Source organism: Marmota marmota, unplaced genomic scaffold (assembly GCF_001458135.2).
Source record: "Marmota marmota marmota unplaced genomic scaffold, marMar, whole genome shotgun sequence".
Lineage (NCBI taxonomy): Eukaryota > Metazoa > Chordata > Mammalia > Rodentia > Sciuridae > Marmota > Marmota marmota.
The window spans coordinates 853,563-876,629 of record NW_026000256.1 but is presented as its reverse complement, the minus strand read 5'-3'; the positions used below and the strand labels follow the sequence as shown (position 1 = coordinate 876,629).

Here is a 23,067-nt window from a genome sequence, read left to right as displayed (position 1 = left end):
AAAAAAAAAAGGAAGGTGGAACATTTTGGATGAGATCGGGTGCATTCGGGTGGTAGAGCCATAAACGGAAGGTGTAACATTCCAAAAGCCATTCCATGAAGCGAGCAGTGACAGTGAAGTACTCCACAATAATTACAAACTCCTTCCTTAGCCAGTCACAGCGGCATGAGCCTGTGTCCTGGCTAATTTGGAGGGGCAGGGTGATTGATCGCTGGGGCCCAGGAGTTTAATGCCAGACTTGGTGAAATAGCGAAATCTCATTTCCAATAGAGAGAGGGGGGCGTCAAAGAAAAAATTTAAAAAGAAAGAAAAAAAAAAGAGTAATTAAATAAACATCAAAGAGCAGGCGCAGTGGTGCACTCCTGTAATCCCAGCAGCATGGGAGGCTGAGGCAGGAGGATCACAAGTTCAAAGCCAGCCTCAGCAATGGCGAGGCGCTAAGCAACTCAGTGAGACCCTGTCTCTAAACAAAATACAAAATAGGTCTGGGGATGTGGCTCACTGGTCTAGTGCCCATGAGTTCAATCCCTGGTATCTCCCTTCCCCCAAAAAAAGAAAGAAAGAAAACCAGAGTGAATAACTGTCTTTATGAATACTGATGTAAAAATATGAAGAAAATATTAGCAAACTCCAGTGAGCATCTTTGTTCCGATTTTTTTTTTTTTTTTTTTTTGGTGCTGGGAATTGAACCCATGGCCTTGTGCATGCAAGGCAAGCAGTCTATTTTGCTCCGATTTTTAATTGCCAAGAATTTTCAGTTGGTTGGCAATACTAGGGATTGAACCAAGGGCCTCGTATATCTAGGTAAGCAGTTACGATAGAGCAACATTTCCAGCCGTTACCTCTTTTATCGCCACAATGGTTAGGGTCAGTAAACCAGCGCGACTGCCAACCTAAGAAGCCCAGCTACTGGGTAAAAATAGCTGACCCGATTTCGTTCCAGGGACACCATCTGTTATTGGGTTCCAGATTCTTCTCTACTAACCGGTGAGGCCCTAGGGCCTTCCAGAGTCCTGGCTGTGAGACAGAGGCAGGGACCCAAGCCTTCGACCGGAGGGGAGCATAGTTTTATAAAGAGCCTACTAAGCAACCCACGGCTCCCTTCTCCTCAGAACCTCACTATCATAGTGGCCGACAAGCTACACGAGGCCGCGTTCGATAAGGGTGCCTTACCCAGAGCTCGAGGCGCAAGTGGCCCTGATGGAATGGATGCGCAGGCGGTTAGCCATATCCCGCAACACCTGCACTGTCTTCTTGTCGGGTCTGGCCTCCTGGGCCATCAAACTGCCAGTCTCAATATCAGACACAGCTGCGATACTGTCCGTGCTCCGCCAAACAAATGTGGCCGTTGTGCTCTCACGTCTTCACATAACCTAGTGCCCGGCCTCGTGCGCGGGCCGCTCCCTCCGCGGTCTTATCCTTCCGCCCCCGTCGCTCCTTCCGCACACCCATGTGAATGAATATTAAATATTTGTCAGTACATATTCCATATTCTACAAAATATTACATTTCTTTATATCTTTCCTTATGTTCTTAGTTCCAAAGGTGTTCCCCTTTGAGGATAGTATAGGATGGTCTTTTGGGGTGAATAAAAAGTTCTGGAACTAGATAGTGTTGGTGATTCTCCAGGTAGTGACTAGGCTAAACCGCATTACATGCTTTAAAATAGTTACAATGTTAAAGCCAGCATTGTGCGCATTTACCGGCAGTATTTAAAAATTAACGCTACAGAGCTGGGGCTGTGACTCGCCTAGCACGTGTGAGGCACTGGGTTTGATCCTCAGCACCACATAAAAACAAATAAAATAAAGGTATTGTGTCCACATACAACTAAAAAAATATTTTTTAAGAAACATTGACACTACAATTTCAAAGTTTGTGATTAGCCAATCCTCACCCACAGCAGCCCAGGCCCCAAGATGTTGACGCAGGCTCAATATCCTGAGATACAGCATCATTTCTGAGCCATTTTACTTTCTAGAACTTTCTCTGGCACAAGCCGCATTTGACTGCTGAGGTAGCTGTCTTTTATCTATTCCACATATTCCAAGTCTTTTTTTCCCTCAATAGATTCCTCTTTTTAATATTGAAGGACATATTTTACTGTATTTTATTTTATTTATTTACTGATTTGTACTACTAGGGATGGAACCCAGGGCCTCATGCATGCTAAGCAACGGCTCTACCACTCAGCTGCATCCCCAGCCCTTTTTATTTTCTTATTATTTTTTAAATTTGAGAAAGGGTGTCCTTAAATTGCCCACACTGGCCTCAAACTTGTAATCCTTTGATTTCAGCCTCACTAGTAGACGGTATAACAGCTGTGTACTATCATGCACCTCAGATACCTTATTTTAAAGGCATACTCAAGTGTTTGAGCCTAAACCTAAATGTTCCTTCTTTTCAACTTTGGGTTTTTCTCCCTCTCTACACAGAAGTTTAGAAAATATTGTACATAATAAATATGTAAATCTTTTCCCATGGTATTTTGGGTTGAGTCTTAGAAAGGTCATTTCCACCGAAACTATATAAAATACTTTATTGTGTCTTTTTAATGCTGTCAAAGTTTTTGAAATAAGTTTTTTATTCATAAGCCATTTATTTATTTATTTATACCAGGAATTCAACCCTGGGGAGCTTAACATCTGCAGCCCATTTATATTTTATTTTGAGGCAGGGTCTCGCTAAGTTGCTTAGAGCCTCACTAAGTTGCTGAGGCTGGCTTTGAAATTGCAGTCCTCCTGCCTCAGCCTCCTGAGATTCTGAGGTTACAGAATTTTGCCACTGCACCTGGTTACTTTCATAGTTTTAAAATGTTTGGTTCTTTATTCTGTATGGATCTTATTATTGTGAAGAAGTAGTCCATTTACCCAAGACCTTATTTACTATTTTTTCAAAGATCACTTAGCTGCTCTTTTGCATTTTATCTTCCAAATAAAAATCAGCTATTTTGGAATCAGTTATTTTAAGATTCATAAGTCATTCTCGTTGAGTTTTTAATTATGTTTTTATGGACTGTAGAGGTTACGTACAAGTTTTTTTTTTTTTTTTGGTTGCCTCATTTACAATATTGAGTCATCTCCTCAAGAACATGGTATAGAGTTAAATCACATTTTATTGACATTCTATTTTATATTTACTCTGATATCTCTGATATCTTCTCTCCTCCTCCTCCTCCTCCTCCTCCTCCTCCTCTTCTTTTTGTACAGGGAATTGAACTCAGGGGCACTCGACCACTGAGCCACATCCCCAGCTCTATTTTGTATTTTATTTTGAGACCGGCTCTCACTGAGTTGCTTAGCACCTTGCTAAGTTGCTGAGACTGGCTTTGAATTTGTGATCCTCCTGCATCAGCCTCCCGAGACTCTGGTCTTATTTCTTTTTTTCTTTAGCTTTAATCAGTTATACATGACAGTAGAAAACTCTTCAGTTCATTGTACACAAACGGAGCAGAATTTTTCACTTCTCTGTTTGTACATGAAGTAGAGTGACATCATTCATGCAATCATGCATGTACCTAGGGTAATGATGTCCATCTCATTCCACCATCTTTCCTACCCCCTTACCCCCTGCCCCCTGCACTTTGCCCCATCCAAAGTTCCTCCACTCATCTCATGTCCCTCCCCCCACATTATGGATCACCATCCACCTATCACAGAAAACATTTGGCCCCTGTTTTTTTGGATTGGCTTATTTTGCTTAATATTATGTTTTCCAATTCCACCCATCCACTTGCAAATGCCATCATTTTATTCTCTTTTAATGCTGAGTAATATTCCATTGTATATATATACCACAGTTTCTTTATCCATTTATCTATTGAAGGGCATCTAGGTTGCTTCAACAGTTTAGCTGTTGTGAATTGAGCTCCTATAAATATTGATGTGGCTGTGTCACTGTAGAATGCTGATTTTAAGTCCTTTGGCTATAAACCAAGGAGTGGATAGCTGATTCAAATGGTGGTTCCATTCCAAGTAGTCTAAGCAGTCTCCTTACTACTATCCAGAGTGGTTGCACCAATTTGCAATCCCACCATCAATGTATGAGTGTGCCTTTTCTCCCACATCCTTCCAACACTTACTGTTGCTTGTATTCAAAGTGAAACTAAACTACTGTCTCTCACCATGCACAAAACTCAACTCAAAGTGGATCAAGGACCTAAGAATTAGACCAGAGACCCTGCACCTAATAGAGGAAAAAGTAGGCCCAAATCTTTATCACGTCGGATTAGGCCCCAACTTCCTTAGCAAGACTCCTAAAGCATAAGAAATAAAATCAAGAATTAATAAATGGGATGGATTCAAACTAACAAGCTTATTCTCAGCAAAAGAAATAATCAATAAGGTGAAGAGAGAGCCTACGTTTTGGTCTTATTTCTTTTTGTTACTTCTTTCCTTCCTTTTTTTTTCCTGTTTGCTTGCTTTGTTGTTTTTGTTGATATGGTCTTGCCATGTTGTCCATGCTGGCCCCAAACTCCTGGGCTCAAGCAATCCTTCTGCCACAGAGTCTCAAGTAGTTGGGACTACAGGTGTGAGTCACCATGCCTGCTTCCCTCCTCTTCTTTTCATTAAACAAATTCCATTTCCATTTCACATGTTTGTTTGGATGTTTTGTATGTGGTTTCTGTTCTGTTGGTGTTTACCTTTAATTTTTTTCAATCAACATATTTTTTCTCTCAATTTCAACTTTTTTATTGTATCTATAAACTTACTCCCAGAACAAGTCATAAACAAATTTTTATTTTCCGTGATTGAAACTTGCTCTTTAAAAAATTATTTAGTTAACCGGGCTTTGTGGCACATGCCTATAATTCCGGAAACTCTAGAGGCTGAGGCAGGAGGATTGCAAATTCAAAGCAATCCTAAGCAACTTAACAAGGCATGTGAGCAAGACCCTGTCCCTAAATAAAGTATAAAAAAGGGCTGGGAATGTGGCTTGGTGGTTAAGCATTCCTGGATTCAATTCCTGGTACCCTGCCCCAAGTTTAGTTCTTATATTTGTCAGTAGTGTACATGAATATAATTTAAAGCAGGTTAAGCAAAATTTTTCTGTAAAGAGCCTGTATTTTAGGCCACATGGTCTCTGTAACTACTCAACTCTGCCCTTGTAGCAGCCATAGGCAATAAGGAAATGCAGGAGCATGGCTTGAATCTCATATAATCTTTACCTAGTTTGAGACATTTCAGGGCTGGGGTTGTGGTTCAGTGGAAGAGCGCTTGCCTAGCATGCGTGAGGCACTGGGTTCGATCCTCAGCACCACATATAAATAAAACAAAGGTATTGTGTCCACCTACAACTAAAAAATAAATGTTAAAAAAATAAAGGAAGAACTGAAATTTAGAAAAAATTTGATTTAACTCTTTAAAAACATTAAAAATCACTCTTAGTTTATAAGCCATACAAACATAGGCATAGTTTGGAGCCTAGTTTGCTGACCCCAAGTTCAGAGTTAGTTACTTCTACAAAATAGCAGTCCCAGGGGCTGAGATTGTTGCTCAGAGGTAGAGCGCTTGCCTAGCATGTGTGAGGCACTGGGTTCGATCCTCAGCACCACATAAAAATAAACAAAATAAAAGTATTGTGTTCATCTACAACTAAAAAAATGTATTTAAAAAATAGCAATTCATGTCTTCCAACCACTCCCCAGAATCAACCAGTTTGCACACTTTTAGTACTTTCTTTTGTCATTTACCTTCTCTAAATAGTAGTGCTATTGCTTTCTCTTTTTATGTTTTAGGAATTATTGATTGACTTGACCTGCCTCTCCATCCCCAACCAACACATACTTCCTGTTCCTCCATCCTTTCAGCATAGTGCATAATAATTTCATTTAGGTCATCTCTTCATGTTACATTACCAAGTCCATGGAAGCTCTACTCATAATTATGTAATTACTGTGATTTCTTTTCCTTTCCCAACATTTTGTTTTTCTTGGAGTCAACATTTGTATCCCCATTCGTTTTTGCTTGTTTGTTCAGCACTTCTCCCAACTCTCTGAATTTCCTATCCATTTGTTTAAAGATGTCTGGCATTTTCATAGTTCCTTTCCTAGGAGCTTTCTTGGGTCTTTTTTTTTTTTTTTTTTTTTTTTGGTACTGGGGATTGAACCCAGCGGTGCTTAACTACTGAGCCACATCCTAGCCCTATTTTATATTTTATTAGAGACAGGGTCTCCCTGAGTTGCTTAGGGCCTCACTAAGTTGCTAAGCCTGGCTTTGAATGTGCAATCCTCCTGCCTCAGCCTCCCAAGTCACTGGGATTATAGGCATGTGCCATTGCACCCAGATTTTGGGGTATTTTTGACTTGCTCTCTGGGCCTTCTACCCAGTCATGAGCCTGGGGTCTCCTTCCATCATTCCAGAGATGGTGTTCAGTTCTTTGTTGGCTTGAGTCCCCTGTTTCCTAGTTACCACCTTTACTTCCCTGATTTTGGTGGTGCACTGTTTCTACAAAAAGGCCTCTAAAAGAAGAATAGAGAAGAAGTAAATTATTTGAGTTCTTTCATGTCCAAAAATGTCATTAGTCTAAACTCAAGTCAGAGCTGGGGGTGTAGCTCAGTGGTAGAGCTCAAGCTTACCATGTGCGAAGCCCTGAGTTTCATCCCCAGCACTGAAATTTTTTTTTTCTAAACTCACAGTTGACAGTTTGGGTATAGAATTATAGGTTGGACAATAACTTTCCCTTAAGAATATTGAAGGTATTCCTTCATTGTCTTCCAGTTTCCCATGCAATTGTAAATTACAAATTCTGATGCTTTGAATATGAACTAATTTTTTTCTTTCCAAATGTTTTTCTCTCAGCATATTGAAGATTGTCAACCATCTTCTGGGTTTCATTGATGCTATTAAGAAGTCATCTTGCAGTTTAAAAGTCATGGTTTTAAAGGTAATCAGCTTTATTTCTTTGCCTTTAATATCTTGTCTAGGTACAAATCTGTTTCTGTTTTTCCTGCTTGGGATTTGTTGGGATTCTTAAATTTGTCTTCTATTAGTTCAGGAAAGTTTTTAGGAAGTATGTCTTCAAATGTTGTCACTGCTTTATTTTCTCTGACATAGTGATGAGATTTTTATTAGACCTTCTCACACTCTCTTCCATGTTTCTATTTTTCCATTTTTTTTTGTACTGAGGATGGAATCCAGGGGCATTCAGCCACTGAGCCACATCCCCAACCCTTTTTATTTTTTTATTTCATTTTGAGAGTGGGTCTTACTGAATTGTTGAGGCTGGCTTTAAATTCCCAATCCTTATGGGTGTGCACTACTGCACCCAGATTTTTTTCCAATTTTTATATTTCTTCATGCCTCTTAGCTGCATTCTGGATACTTTGTTTTGCTCTGTTCAATCCTTGGCACCACATAAAAATAAAAAAATAAAGGTATTGTGTCCAACTATGACTAAAAAATATCTAAAAAAATCAACATATATTTTAAGAAATAAGGATAAAGTGAACATATACTTAGCTACTACTCAGGCCAAGAAACCCAACCTCTGTGTGTTACCCCATTCACAGTTACCTTCTCCCATCCTAAGGAGAACCCCCATTCTGATGTTTATGTTATTCATACCCATTCCTTTCTTTTATAGTTTTGCCACCTACAATGTTACTTATTTTTGCTTGCTCTTCAAGTTTACACAAAAGAATAATATGTAGTATGAATTTTCTGCTTATTTTGTTCAACATTATGCTTGTGAGATTCATTCATGTTTCTCAAGACTGTAGTTCATTTCTTTTGTAATATAATAATATATTGGTGAATATGGGCAGGTGGGTGGTTTGTAGTAGTTGGTTACTGAGAACATTAGTGGACACAGGAGATATTGTCTACAAATTCAGTTTCTGGACCATTCAGTGCATCCTGGACTATGCCTTCTACTTTACACTACTACCACATGCTTTTCCAAAGGAGTTGTACCAGTTTACTTTCCCAGCAATAGTGATTGAGAGATCCTGATGCCCCATGTCCTTGCCAACATGTATTATTGTTAGTATGAATTTTTGCCAGTCTTCTGGGCATGCAGTGGTATACATTATGTTTTAATTGAGATATAACTTACATGCAATAAGATACACAGACTTAAGATGTCTAGTACAATATAGTCATTTCCTATTTGCCACCAGGAGGGCATTTTCAGATGACAAACTGTTGTGAAGGCGCTCACAGTTTCAAAGTAGAAACAGAACAGAAGCTCCACCTGATCTCTCTTCACCTCCCTCTGTCCTTACTATCTCCACTATCCTGTACCACAGTGATGCTCTTGCCATCTTGAGAAAGGCAAAGTGATCACTCACCATGTGAGAAACTCATTCTTTGGTGTCATGATAGAATTTTCCACCCTGGACTGTAAGCTGTGTAAAAGCAAGAAACATGTCTGGCTTCTGTACCACATCATGGGCACTCAGAGAATAATGTGTAGAATGAATGACTGCAGGCACAACTGAACCTGTTACGATGCAAATCTCTCTGCCTAGCTCTCTGGGAGTAGCAATCCGGCAAGCAATATGAGTTAATAGGAATGAGATTATTCATACTTTCACAAGAACAGAGGGGTTTTTTTTTTGGTGCTGATGTTTTAATCCAGGGGTGTTTTACCACTGAGCTATATCCACAGTTCTTTTTATATTTTATTTGAGAGTGGATCTTATTAAGTTGTTAAGGGTCTGGCTAAATTGTTCAGGCTGGCCTCAAACTTGTGATCCTCTTGCCTTAGCCTCCTAAGTCACTGGAATTACATTCATGCACCACCATGACTGGCTACTAGAATAGTTCTTTACAAAAATGACTCACAATTTGTAATTCTTGGAAGAGAAAGTAGAAGAGGTACAAGAACAAGATATAGAGGGGAGATTCTACTGATCTGAGGATCATAGTAAGGTACACCTATAAAGGAAGGAGTCAAGTGCTGAACAGAGGGGAGCAGGGCCCATAAATTGAACTTGACCTCCCAGTCCGTGTTGAGCACATCTTGAGTGCACAAATTTTGCACATTAGTATTCATACATATATATAAATATTTTTATGCAGTGAAGTCATAATGTGTCCAAGTCTCCATCTGTGGCTCACAGAGAACCTGATTTGTTATTTCCTGTTTCCCACTATAGGCAGAATACGTCAAGAGCCCAAGTGCAACACTTCCCTCCAGTGTGCCTTCTTGCAGGTCTCTGTCATCCAGCGAGGATGATCCCAATGGGCATTCCAGCCTTTCAGAGGGAGAACTTTCCCGGAATTTACAGGAAAGTGTCAAGCACCGCATCCTCTACCTCTCAGAGCAGCTGAAAGTGGAGAAGGCTAGTCGGGATGAGAACACTGTGAGCTACCTCAAGCTAGTGTCCAAAGCTGACAGGCATCAAGCTCCACATATCCGGAAGGCCTTTGAGAAGGTGAATCAGCGCACTTCTGCCACCATTGCCCAGATAGAGCGAAGGCTCCATCAGTGTCATCAGCAGCTCCAGGAACTGGAGGAAGACTGTAGGTCCAAGGGCTCAGTACTTAAGGTGGAAAGCAGTCTGGACAACTGTGAGCAGCCCAGTGCAAAGGCCACGGTTTCCAAGTCCCCCAAGCTGGGTGAGGAAGATGGTCTATCCTCCAACTTGCCTGATGTCACCAGACCCTTCACTCTGGAGAGTCACTTCTCAGACTTGCAACAGGAGAATTTCTCAGAGACAAAGCACATGTCCCAGAAACGAAAGCTACAATTGCAGAAGGTGAAGGAAGAGCTGACAGAAGTTAATAAGTTCCACATTGACCTTCAAGTGTACTACCAGGACCTTAAGGGGAGGTATCTGATGGACCTGCAGATGTCACTGGAGTCCCTTCAGGAGGAAAAATGCAGGTGAGGTGAGCCCCTTCTTCCATCTTGGTTCTGGAGACCAGAAGCAAGCGAGGGACAATTGGGACCTGCCTGGTGGGGGCTGTCTGAGAAGGAGCCAGGGACAAGGGCTTGGAGAGTCAGGTGGGAAGAATTGATCTGCATTTCTCTTGGTGGCTAGGCCCTGCAGTGGAGAAGGCAGGGTCCTCTTTCTATTGCCCCACACCTATTTGTCCCTTCCTGGCTAAATAGGCTCCATCTCAGAGGTCCCTGCCAGGTCTCTATGGAGCACTGGATTGGGTGGTCTTGACTACAATGGCAGGAGGCAGCCAGGTGACATTAGTTAGTAAGGCATCATCCCCTAGGCCCTATCTGCTGGAAGGGTTGGTTAGGAGTGGTATTGTCTTGCTAGCCCCAATCTCTTCACCTGTGTGCCTACATGATTGAGCTGGGGCACAAAGTCAAGCACTGGACATTCCATCTGAAAATGAATGTCTTCTTCCACATGCTTTCTCCACAATGTGCAGTGGCTCAATTTTATTTTTCTCTAAGACAAAACTAAAGCCCACCAATTTAAAAAAAAGGGAGTGGTGACCTCAAAGGATCTAATCTACTCCTCTTGGGGCCCTTCTCTGGGTTCCCACTGGACCTCTGAGGCACCATGCTTCCTCCCCTGTCACTGTCACTATAGTCTATTGCTAATTAACATTAATCCTTCTAACAGCCTGGAAAGGGAGGGAGAGATTCACTTAGGTGAGCCAAGATTCTCAGCAATTTCCCAAAAATAAGAACTCTCAGTCCTTTTACTGCCTACACATATGTGGGAGAAGAAGCAAATGGGAATCATCATCTTTGGTTTTCCCAGGGAAATCTTACCAACATTTATATGGTCTAAGAATCCATGAAGGGAAATCAAAGTAAGAAGACCAGTCAGAATTATGGTTTTCTTTTGGAGATCATTTTTATAGGACATAGCAACCAAATCTAAAATCTTGGGAGTCTTAAAAATCTCTTCATTGAAATAACATCCCCAAGGTCAGATTTATATCAAGCAAGAATAGAGTTGGGTGGCACTTACAGACATCCTCATGCGTTTCTATATAACACGGGTCAGTGAGACTCATGCTTGGGTACACTCTTAACCTCTCATGCACTATATGTGACATATGTGTTCAGGTCCATTCAATGTCACCCAGTGACAATGCCTATGTGACCACCACCCAGGCCCCTGTGATAGGAAAATTTGTGGTGTGTCATGACCTGAGATTTCAACCCAAAAGTCCTGGGACATTTATCACAGTTAAATCTGATTCCAAGAGAGGTATCATAATTTTTACTGTTGAGATTTTTTTTTCCTAATGTTGTGTCTGCTGAAAGCTAAAAAATTCTCTCTCTCTCTCTCTTAAAAAAAAAAAAAAAAGAATGGCCCTAAGCCAAGATAGCTATTCTTGAAGAGAGTGGGGAAAGTTAAGTAGGGGTGTGAGTGTCAGAGGATGACAAAAAGATGTGAAACAAAAATGTAGGAATGGAAAAAATGTATTACTCATGGGTCCCTGAGAGGTTAAGTCTGGGGGTAATAGGAGCTCAACTATCAGGTACAAGGGGGAACTTGTGGGCCTGAGCCTCTCAAGTCTATGGGTGTCAGCCCTTAGGCTTTCCCATAGGGGCTACTTTAACAAAAATATGCATAGAGAGAAGCATATTTACATGATTCTGGGCTCTATCATGGTCAGCAGCTGTGAGATTTGATTGAGTCAGTAAGATAAGAAATAAGTGAACTAATTTCAAACAACCACACAGGGAACATAAATTTTATTTAAGGCAAAGGTGGCAGTGTGCAACTGGGTTTCACATTACTTACATCGGGCCTGATAGTGGATGCTGCCAAGGCAGCAACTATTTTAAACAAATTTATAGCAAAAGTGCACTTAAAAAAAATTCACATGACATTAACCATATTGAAGTGTGCAATTCAGTGGCATTGAATATTTCTACAGTGTTGTACAACCACTATGTCAATCTAGTTGTAGAACATTTTCATCATCTCCAAAGGAGAATTTGCTGGGTACTTTGGTACACGCCTGTAATCCCAGTGGCTCAGGAGGCTGAGGCAGGAGGAACACAAACTCAAGGCCAGCCTCAGCAACTTAGTGAGGCCCTAAGCAACTCAGTGAGACCTGTCTCAAAATAATAAATAAAACGGGCTGGGGATGTGGCTCAGTGATTAAGAGCCCCTGGGTTCAATTCCTGGTACACACAAAAAAGGAGAATTTGTGCCCATTATGCAGTCAATCCCCATTCACCAGCTTCAGTTCCATGTACTTACAAATCTGTTTTCTGTCTCTGTTGATTTGCCTCTTCTGGACATTTAATATAAATGAGATTATGCACGATGTGGCCTATTGTGTTTGGAATGATTTTTTTCAAGGTTTGTTCATTTTGTGGTAGGCATCAGACCTTCATTTTTAATGGCTGAATAATATTCCCCACTCTCTCTGTCCTGCAGGATGCCTGGCTGACTTCTGTTTCATGGTCAAAGGCAGTGGTCTCTGTTGCTGCTGAGGCAGCCAGGTGCCGGGCTGCTCCCCTAGACTGGACCTGGACAAAATCATCATCACTGCTGAGGACCACAACTAGGTCTTCCCTGCCCAGCTCCAGGGCATCTCTCACTTTGGGGTACTTAATTGTCCAATGTTGGCTTTCATACAGGCAAGGCCTTCAACTTCCTACTTCACATTTGTAGCCCCAGTGGATGGTTCAATGCCTGGAGCCCAGTGCTCGCTGGAACATTCTCTCTCTCTCTCTCTCTCTCTCTCTCTCTCCCTCCTCCTCCTCCCTCCCTCCCTCCCTCCCTCTTTTTAAAGAAGTTTTATTGCTTTGCTAGCAAAGGGATCCTAGGAGAAAATCTAGCAGGAGGATGATGTTGTTTGGGGCCTGATTCCTATTTACCTAAATTTAACCTCAGACTTGGTGGGCAGGTGATGCCATGACATCAGCTCACTCAAGACTCTGCTAGATGACAACAAACTGGTCTTGTCGTCTTTATCTGACAGCTTTTGGCTCTTTTAACTTGCCTGACCTTTTGACACACTTCTCCAGCTCTTCATAGGGCAGTGTAATAGGTTGATCTGGTCCTGTCCCCTAAGGTCCCAGAATGCCCAGAAAGCACAGGCCAGCACAAGAGGAAGGGTGTGTTCCAAGACAGTCAATGTTACCCTAAATCCCACTTCACTGGGAGTCCAAGCACAGGATCAAGAGCCCCAATCCCTTTTAGGAGCTGCCCAGGGCGAGACACTTTCCTTACAGTTCTCACTTACAATCCAAATCTCCACTGCCCATCTCCCTGCCCCCATAGTCCTCTTCACGTCCACAGGTGCCAGGGGGACACAAAATGCCTCTGTGGCCCGTGGGCTTAGCATCAAGCACGTCAGAGTCCTCCAGGTTCCTGGTTAGCCTGCTGCGTTATCTGTGCTGGACTTAGGGAAATGTGGTGCATAGGAAGGAGGGGTCAGAGTGCAGCGAGGCTCTGTCCCAGCCTGCCAGATTCACAGTGAGCACTGGAGCTGGCAGGTGTTAGGGAGAGCCCAGGGCATGGAGTTAGGCACCCTGGAGCAGAGATTCCCTGGCCACCACCAGCATGGTCACACATTGTGTCTTCCCTCTCTCAGTGTGTGTTTCCTTATCCGTGAAAGCCACAGATAACAACACCATGCACAGGGCTCCTGGGAAGATTTAAGGTTCTAGCATTTGGTTTACTTTGGGCAGTGTAATGAGTCAAATTTTGTCCCCCAAATTCATGTGTTGGAATCCTCACCCCCACTCCCTCCGAGTGTGACCTTATTTGGAGATTGGGTTGTTGCAGATACAACTGGTTAAATTAACAGGCAGTCCTACTGGAGTTGTCTCTCATCCAACAAGGCTGGTGTCCTTACCAGAAGGGGAGATTTGCACACAGACACATGCAGAGGGAGGACGTCATGTGAAGACAGGTCGGGGTGGTGCAGCAGAAGCAAAGGAACGCCTAGGATTTGCTGCAGACCAGAAGCTGGGAGGGGCCCATGCCAGATTCTCCCACACAGCCCCCAGAGGGAACCCATCCTGCCAGCACCTCAGCACCTTGATGTACACATCTTGGGAAGAGTTTATTTCTGGTGCTAAAACCACCCAATCTGGCTGGGTACAGTGGCGTACACCTGTGATCTCAGCAGCTTGGGAGGCTGAGCCAGGAGGATCGTGAATTCAAAGTCAGCCTCAGCAAAAGTGAGGTGCTAAGCAACTCAGTGAGACCCTGTCTTTAAATAAAATATAAAATAGGGCTGGGATGTGGCTCAGGGTTGAGTGCCCCTGAATTCAATCCCCAGTACCTGCCTCCCCGAAAAAAACACCTAGTCTGTGGTACTTTGTAGAACAGCCCTGGGACAGTCACACCATCACTTCATCCCTAGGCTCTTCAGAGGGTCTTTCCAGACTTCCATGTTCCATGGCCTCTCCATTTATTTATTTATTTATTTATTTATTTATTTTTGTACTTTTTGCATTGAGGTAATTTTGGGGGGAGGTACCTGGGATTGTACTCAGGGGCATGTGACCACTGAGCCACATCCCCACCCCTGTTTTGTATTTAATTTAGAGACAGGTCTCACTGAGTTGCCTAGCACCTCACTTTGCTGAGGCTGGCTTTGAACTCTCAATCCTCCTGCCTCAGCCTCCTGAGCTGATTATAGGCATGTGCCACCAAGCCTGGCTAATTGAGGTAATTTTATAGTGAAATTGCATTTAAGTTTAGGTGTACATTAATGAGTTTTGACAAATTAAGATCCCAATAAAGAATTTTTCATCACCCCAAAAGCCTCTCTCATGCCTCCTTCCAGTCAATGCCCATCTCTGATAGGCAACCAATATTTTGTTTTTTGTCACCCTAGGTTAGTTTTGCCAATTCTTGAACTTCATATAACTGGAATCAAATAGTAAGTAGTCTTTTGCTTCTTTCACTCGGTATGATTATTGCAAGATTCATCCAACTGTGTGTCCCAATGCAGGTGAATTTCCTGACACAGTTTACCTAATTGTGCCTTTAAAGTCCTGTTCATTCTTTCTACTTTACCAGAACTCTGTGGCCTATAGGCGGTATGTAAACTTCTATCTGATATTTAAACTCTTGGCCAATAATCAAATCACCTCTGCCATAAAAGTTGTCTGTTGTCTGAGCCAATAGTTATTGGAATGTCAAATCTAGGAATAATTTCCCAGAGAAGCATCCTGGCTACCTCTTGAACTTCTTCAGTGTGGGTTGGAAAGGCTTTCATCCAGAATAAGAGTACACCAAAATCAAAAGATATTTATATCCCCATGAACGTAGTAGCTCAGTAAAATTAACTTTCAGTTTCTCAAAAGGTATTAACTCCTGTAGTTTGGATTCCTGGTGGAAGCCTGAGCCCCTGGCATGGGTTGTTGTGGGCACAAGTTTTGCACTGTTCACAGAGCACCTGGGAAATGTTTGTGAGCCCAGGGACATAGACATGCTGACTCAGAACATTCTCAAGTGCCATGTGGCCAATGTGTGCTCCCCTGTGGAACTATCTGATGAAGGCAGGCTAGAGTCTCACGGATGGCTATGCAGCCATCAGAAAATCCCCATCATCCTGTTCTGTCTGTTTTTTGTAAGCTGAAAATTTTGCTTCTCAGTCTGCTCTTCAGTTGCTCTGAGCAACCACAGTGTTCCCCTTTTGGTGGCCCTGACAATGCATAACTGAAACTTTTCTGACAGCCCACACTGCATCTAGAAGATTAAGAATTTTCTGTCCATATTTCATGTCTTTTCCTCCTGAGTTAATTAGCCCCCTTTCCTCATATAACTTCTTGTGAACATGAAGGGTGGTGAAGGCATACTTTGAGTCTGTGTAGATATTGACACAGATTTCTGTTGCCTAAGCACACAGGAATTCTCAAGTCAGAGCGATAAGTCCTGCCTTTTGTGCTGATGTTCCTTGAGGCAGAGGTTTTGCCTCTATGATGGAGTCCAGAGTGATCACTGTATACCCAGCAAGAGGTATTCCATCTTCCCTGAAACTTTTTTTATTTGTGAAATACTCCAACTCAGGGTCCTTGAGGGGCTGGTCTCTCAGGTCAGGTATACTGGGGAACAGTTTATCTATGACCTCAGAGCTGTCTTGATGGGCAACAGAGTTACTGGGCTAAAAGTCTGGGCTTAAAGTCTTTAGGGTGGACATGTGGATTTTCACATAACATGCCCTGGTATCTGACCATCCTCACATTAGTCAGCCAATATTGTCCTTTGTACTTCCAACAGTGCCAGTACAGGGTTCCTGTCTGTTCCTGTCCCATAATCAACTTGTTAACCTCTGACACCAGAAGGGCCATGGCTGCAAGGGCCTATAGTAGACAAGGTGGCCAGCCTTGAATCATGGAGTCTAGCTGTTTAGAAAGATAGGCCACTAGACAGTGCCATGTCCCCAGCATTTGCATTAGGACTACTAAACAGCTATTCCAGATCATGCATGGACATACAGAGAGAAGGGCTTTGTGAAGTCAGGGAGCCCTAGTCCAGGTGCACTGGTGAGTGCTTGTTTAATGTCCTCAAAGGCCTTTTGCTGTGCTAGCCTGCACATCAGAGAATCCAGTTCTCTCCACTTTGTGGCTTCATAGAGGGGCTTGGCTATAACTGAAAAGCTAGGCATAGGGATCCATATCTGGCAGAATTCGGCAGCACACGAGAACTCTCAGATCTGGCAGTGAGTAGAAGGGACCAGAATTGAGCAGACTTCCTCTTTCCTCTAGGGCCAAGTTGCCGTTATCTCTAAGTTAGATAAAAACCGAGGTACTTGACTTTTTCTTGTCAGATGTGGGCTTTCTTTTTTTTTAATATTTATTTTTTTAGTTTTCAGCAGACACAACATCTTTGTTTTTTGTATGTGGTGCTGAGGATCGAACCCGGGCCGCACGCATGCCAGGCGAGCGCGCTACCGCTTGAGCCACATCCCCAGCCCGCGTGTGTGGGCTTTCTTTTTTGAGACCTTGTAGCTAGTTTCACATAGGAGGACAAGAAGCAGCTGTGTCCCCTTCATCCAGTCTTTTCAGGTTGCTCCAGCCAACAACGGATCATCTACATATGGGGTCAATGTGCCTGTACATCAGAGGCCAGCATCCAAGTCATTTTGCAGGAAAGGCTCTCAAATCAGAAGCCAGCACCATCCAGCAGATGGTTGGTGAGTTTTTGAAGCCCTGTGGCAGCCTGGTTCAGGTCAATTGGCCTTTAGTTGGGGTCATTCTTTCTTCCAGTGGCCCTCTAGATGGCAGTAGGCACATCAGCTTAGTCTCAGTCTTGTTCCTAGATAAGGGGGTCCTTCCATTCAGACCTTCCTTTGGCCCTGCATCTGGCCCGATTTTGATACTTGTTTTGGCTTTGTTCTGGTGGGACCGCCCTTTGAGTGACCTTTGGGTTTGCGGTGAGGGCAGCTGCAAGGAGTCCCATCTCCTTCTTCATCTTTTGGTGTGCCTCTTGGTCTCAGTTGATGAAAACTGTGGTGGCCACTTTAATCAGCTCACTGGCATTGTTTTCAGCAAAGTCCTCTGGTTTTTGGAGCTCTTGCAAATATGTCTCTGGGCTTGTTTACCTGCGGGTTATTTGGTGCCTCAGAATCAAAGGGAGGGAAGGGTTGGGATGCCTCGCCTAGTCATTCACAGAACTGGCTGGGGCTTTCCTCAGGCTGTTGGAGTACTTCTGATACCTTGCTCACGTTTAGGGCTCTCCTTCCCCCTTCTTTTAGGCTGCCTAGGGGGGGCCTCTTGATACCTCTTTATCTCTAGGAGGTCTCCCTCTTTGTGGGGGTCCCCCACGGGTCTGTGTTGGGGAACTGTGCCCGCGCACAGGCTTGGATGCTGCCTTGTGCATCCACAGTATGTTCTTCTAGCCACTTTAAAGCTGCTTGGGTCACTCACCCATCAACCCAGGTGGGCTGGTCTGTCTGGATAATGGACTGCATCAGATCAATCGTGGCCCTCCACGTAGCTTCTCCATGTAGGAGGGAGTATGATTTTTTTTCTAGTTTAAGAGATTAATGGTGGTAAAAGGCTAGCACACAAAAATGCATTGTTCCCCTCAGACATTTCCCTCCTGGTCAACAGAGGCAGGTCTTTAGTTTCTTGTAAGGGCATCTGCAGAGCTCTCATCTCGGTTATGCCTCTGTTCTTGGAACAATTTTCCCACCTTGGTCTCGGGGGATTAAGGAGTCATTGGCTCTGGGGAAGCCTCTGGCACTGAGGACAATAAGGAGAAAGGAATAGCCAGTGTCGAGGGGGCCACAGTCTGCTGCCTCTGGGGACAAGAGGCTGAGAGGACAGCTTGTTGCCTCAATGGTCTTGGCAATGTCAGGAACAGTGGCATGTAAGGTGATGGGTTCTCTTCTGGCTCAGGGGGAAAAGCTGGTTTCCTCTCTGTCTTTTCTTTGTCAGGTTTTTCTGTTCAGTTCCCTTTTGTTGGGTCTTAGAGGCCACTATAGTTTGAGATAACATCAGCTTGGACTGTCCTTCTAGACAGGCTCTCAATCAAGGGGGCTGTTTCTGTGCTATCTCTTGCCAGCAGTCAATATAAGGGAATTGGACTGGGTGTCCAGGGGTTTTGATAAGTATTAAAAGGACCTCACCAATAACACTTTTGTCTAAAGATCTTTCTGGTGGCCGTTCCACATCAAAGGTTGGCCATTCTAATTTGCAGGGCGTACATAACTTTTGTGGATTGAGTTTCACCCCATAGTTGCCTTTAAAACCTTTCTTAAAGTTTTCTAACATACATTTCAAAGGACTCAGTTTACTGTGTGTGCCTCCCGTGTTGCACTGTGCATTGGTGTCACACAATTAGGACAAGACTCGCTTCATCCATCTGTGGCCATCCCCTCCTCGAGGACTTAGGCTCCTCTCAGCCTTGCAGGTGTGCACAAACCCCCGGCCTGGGGCTTTCACCTAGATGTTGATTGGTGGAAACCTGCCTCAGACTATATGAGGAACCACAGAAGCACGGATGGGGACTCCAAACTCGCTTCGGCCCTTGTCCATCTCATTCACACACCCAATTCCCAAAACTCCAAAGCCGAAGAACGAGTCCTGGTTTCCCTTCTTCTCTCTGACCCCAAACAATGACTACCCAGACAACTCCCCGGGTCCTTTTTGGCTCTGCTTCCTTTGGAAGTTACTGAGGACCCCCAGGGTTGATCAAGCGTCTCTTCCACCTGAAGAGGCCTCTATGGGGAGGCCAGGTGGGCAACCAGTAATGGATCTGGGTCCTACCTGTTCAGTTGGGGTGCTCAAGTTCCCTAGTTCTGGCGTTCCTGCTCCTGTTGGGTTCCGTTGTGCTCAGGGTGGCAGCTCAGGATGCCGGATGAGTCACCTCACTTACAGGCAAAGAGTTGCCTGTGGTGGACCAAGGAGACGTGTTGTCTTCCCACATGCCTAGGAAGACAGACCCAGAGACAAGCGAGGCAGAAAAGCTGTCTTGACCTCCACTGTCCCACACGGGTTGCCAAATCATGTAGGACAGAAGAGGATGGACACCTGAGGAATTTTCAGGAAGCGGGTTTATTGGGTACAGGGTTCAGAGGGGTTATCACCTAAAAAATTCTCTGGACCTTGAGTATGGATATTCTTGGACTTTATACCCAGTGGGAGTTGGGGCTTGAAGGTTTACAGGACAAGTGCTTTTTGTCCCATTTTTTAATATTAGTCAGAGGTTTTACAAGTTTGACCACAAAAGCAGAAGTAACATCATCAAGTCTGGGGCCGAACTTAGCTTTGGCAAGGCAGAGCAACTTAGTCCTCACCAAAAATAGGAAGTCCTATCCCTCATTGAAGTTTTTTGCAGGAATTTTTGCTGATATTCTGTTAACAAGAACAATTATGTAAATAAACAAAATAAAGGTATTGTGTACAACTAAAAAATAAAATTTAAAAAAAGGCGACTGGGATTGTGACTCAGCGGTAGAGTGCTCACCTAGCACATTCGAGGCCCTGGGTTCGATCCTCAGCACCACATAAAAATAAATAAACAAAATAAAGGTATTGTGTACAACTAAAAATAATTTTAAAAGAACATTTATGGTGAGGGTCTCTGGAGAAGCTTAATTAAGATTCTTTGGTGGAAGAGGGGCTCCATTACACTACATTATGGGAAAATCAGGGCAGGGTCAAGAAGGAAGGCTTATTCTGATTTAGGTCTGAGCCAGCCTCCTCTGTATCTTGTATTTACTGAATGGCTTGGACAAAGTGCTTGGAGTTTCCAATGCTCAGTTTACATATCTGTAAAATGAGGGTAATAATGATCCTTGGAACTGTTGTGAGAATTAGCTTAGTGTTTGTATTTAAGCCCCAAGTAGATGCTCATGAAACTAACTTAGCAACTCTTTTCTGCTTCATGTTTGCAAACTAAGTCCTTGAAATATTTAAAAGAAAAATCATTAACAGGTTTTGATGAAGTCATTATTGGAGCACACTGGGGTGAAGAGCTGAGGGATTCCATTAGGATCTTGATGCGACCTTGCCTTCCTCTTTTTTCCTTCAGGCAATGCCCCCTGGGTTCCTCATCCCTGCTGCCATCTCCTCTCCACCAGCATCACTCTGCCTCCATTGCCCCAATATCCTAGCTCTGAAAATGTCTAGTGAGTTCTCTAGGACCAATTCCACGTATCTGATGATCTTCTTCCTGCTCTTGTTTATAAATTGCTGGCAGTTATTCAGAGATAAGAAACTGATCATGTTAGAGAGCAGATTGGTGGTTGCCAGGGACTGGAAACATAAGGTAATGGGGAATGACTGCTTAATGGCTGCAAGGTTTTCTTTTGGGGGTGATGAAAATATCTTGGGATGCCGCAGCCCAGCTGGCTGGGCAAAATAACCGGGGGGTGACAAGCAACTTGTGTAGATTGATACAGCAGGAGTGGGAGCCGTTTATTGTAGGACAGGAGGGGTATATATACATTCCACACAGCTTATCTTAATTAACATAAACTAGATACAGCAGTCAACCAATAAGGAATCTCCACACTTAATGGCTCGCTAGCGTTACTTCACAAACCACTCCCCCTGGCAAAATGCCAGGGGCCATCTTGACTTGTTTACAGACTCTAACATTGGGACTAGGTGGTAATGGTGTTTGCACTGAATTTTTCACTTTAAAACCATTAATTTTTTTATGAATTCAATCTTAACAAAAAAGTAAAATAAAGCCAGGAGTGGTGGCACACATCTGTAGTCCCAACTACTCAGAGGCTGTGGTAGTACGATGACTCGAGCACAGAAGCTTTTTTTCTTTTCTTTTCTTTTTTCTTTTTTTTTTTGTACCAGGGATTGAACTCAGGGGCACTAGACCACTGAGCCACATCCTCAGCCCTATTTTGTATTTTATTTAGAGACAGGGTCTCACTGAGTTGCTTAGGGCCTTGCTTTTGCTGAGGCTGGCTTTAAACTCACGATCCTTCTGCCTCAGCCTCCTGAGCTGCTGGGATTTCAGGCATGTGCTATCACTTCTGGCTGAGCCTAAAAGTTTTGAGAACAGCTTGGGCAATATAGTGAGGGTCTCTGAACTAAAAAAATAAATAAAAAAGAAACTACTTGAGTACGGAATGGACAAGAATGTCATTTTGTTTTGCATTTCTAGGTATATTCATAGATGATGGCACTTATGATTTTTCTCATAGTCCATTATATTGAAAATGCCCTGAAGTGCATATGCCAGGTCTCTGTGCTTCTCTTTCCCTTCTGGATATCAGGTCTCTGGGGGCATCCAAATCCTAGGTCTTCTGTCCCAGGAATGTTCTGGTATCATTCACTTTGAGGCATTCTTCAGGGATAAAAGACTATGGTTAGCAGAGGTTTCATGAAAGGTCTGAGAGTGCTCAGTCTAAGGAGTCCAGGCTTGGGCTGATTTTTCTCAAAGTATCTGTTTAAACCTCTCTTCTGGGCTTAGATTGTGTTGGTCAGAAGCCATAAGAACTTTCACTTCTCTTAGACTTTACTTCTTTTGGGTGGGAGCTTCCTGCATCTTTGGATCTCTCAGAGGCCTCACCCAGGTCTGAGCAACTCTCGGAACTGGTTCCTCACTTCCCTATTGTGTTGAAGTAAAGTTCAGACACTTCATCAGTTGATATGTAAATATTTCCATGTGTGCCTGAAATATGGAGCTTTCTGTTAGAAATACATAGCCTAAATATCACACCTAATATTTTGAAACAATTCTATAATATTAATTACCCAGCCAGAATGACCTTGTTGCCTACTACTTGTCATACATCCATTTTATTTCTGAAGCCTATTTTTGCTAGGCATAGAATTCTAGGTTGGTAGTTATTTCTTTAAAATAATAAGCATTTTGAAAAAAATCTGCTTCTGACTTCCATGGTTTCTTCTTTTGTTAAAAAAGGCTGCTGTCATTCTAATTGTTCCTCCTTTGAAAATAATTAGTCTTATTTTCTTCTGACTTCTTTTAGGATCCTTTCGTGCTCTTTGTGTGTGTGTGTAGTGGTGTGTTTTGTTTTGTTTTGGTATCAGGGATTGAACCCAGTTATGCTTAACCACTGAGCAACATTTCCAGCTCTTTTTATATTTTATTTAGAGATAGGGTCTCACTGAGTTGCGTAGGGACTAACTAAGTTGCTGAGGCTGGCTTTGAACTCAAGATCCTCCTGCCTCAGCCTCCCTAGCCCCTGGGATGTTTAGTGGCTTTGCTATGATGATATTGGGTATGATTTTGCTCAGGGTTTACATTGCTCCTTCAGTTTGTAACTTGATGTCTTTTATCAGTTTTGGAACTTCTTGGTTATTATCTTTTCAAATATAATTTCTGCCCTATTCTCTTCTTCCTCCCTTTCTACATGCATGTTAGATCTTTTCACCATATTCCTGCACCTCCTAGAGTTCTGCCTATGTTTTTACATCTTTTATCACTGTTCTTCATCCTGAATATTTTCTTCTGAACTATTGGCCACTAAAACTCTACTTACCTGGATCTATTCTGTTCTTAAATGTACCCACTGACTGCTAATTCAAATCAATGTATTTTTCAACCATCCATTTGTTTATTTTTAGATTTCCCAGTTTTCTGCCAAATTAGTGTGTGTGAGTGTGTGTGTGTGTGTGTGTCCACATGTACACGTGCATGTTGGAGGATTGAGGAATCAAATGTAGGGTCTTTGGTTTGATATTGAAATTATCAGTGTCTATCCTGGAGAAAGAGAGAAAGCAGGGAGGGAGGGA

The 23,067-nt window shown here is 43.1% G+C and overlaps 1 protein-coding gene across 1 annotated transcript in view; it reads left to right on the top strand.

Annotated features, from left to right (window-relative positions):
- The first annotated feature begins 6,873 nt into the window (after nucleotides 1–6,873).
- Nucleotides 6,874–23,067, top strand: part of Tex28 (testis expressed 28) — a 21,254-nt gene continuing 5,060 nt past the window's right edge. The window contains exons 1-2 of the mRNA XM_015506940.2: nucleotides 6,874–6,885; nucleotides 9,101–9,831. Coding sequence (XP_015362426.1) covers nucleotides 6,874–6,885; nucleotides 9,101–9,831 — 743 coding nt within the window. The remainder of the gene's footprint in view (nucleotides 6,886–9,100; nucleotides 9,832–23,067) is intronic.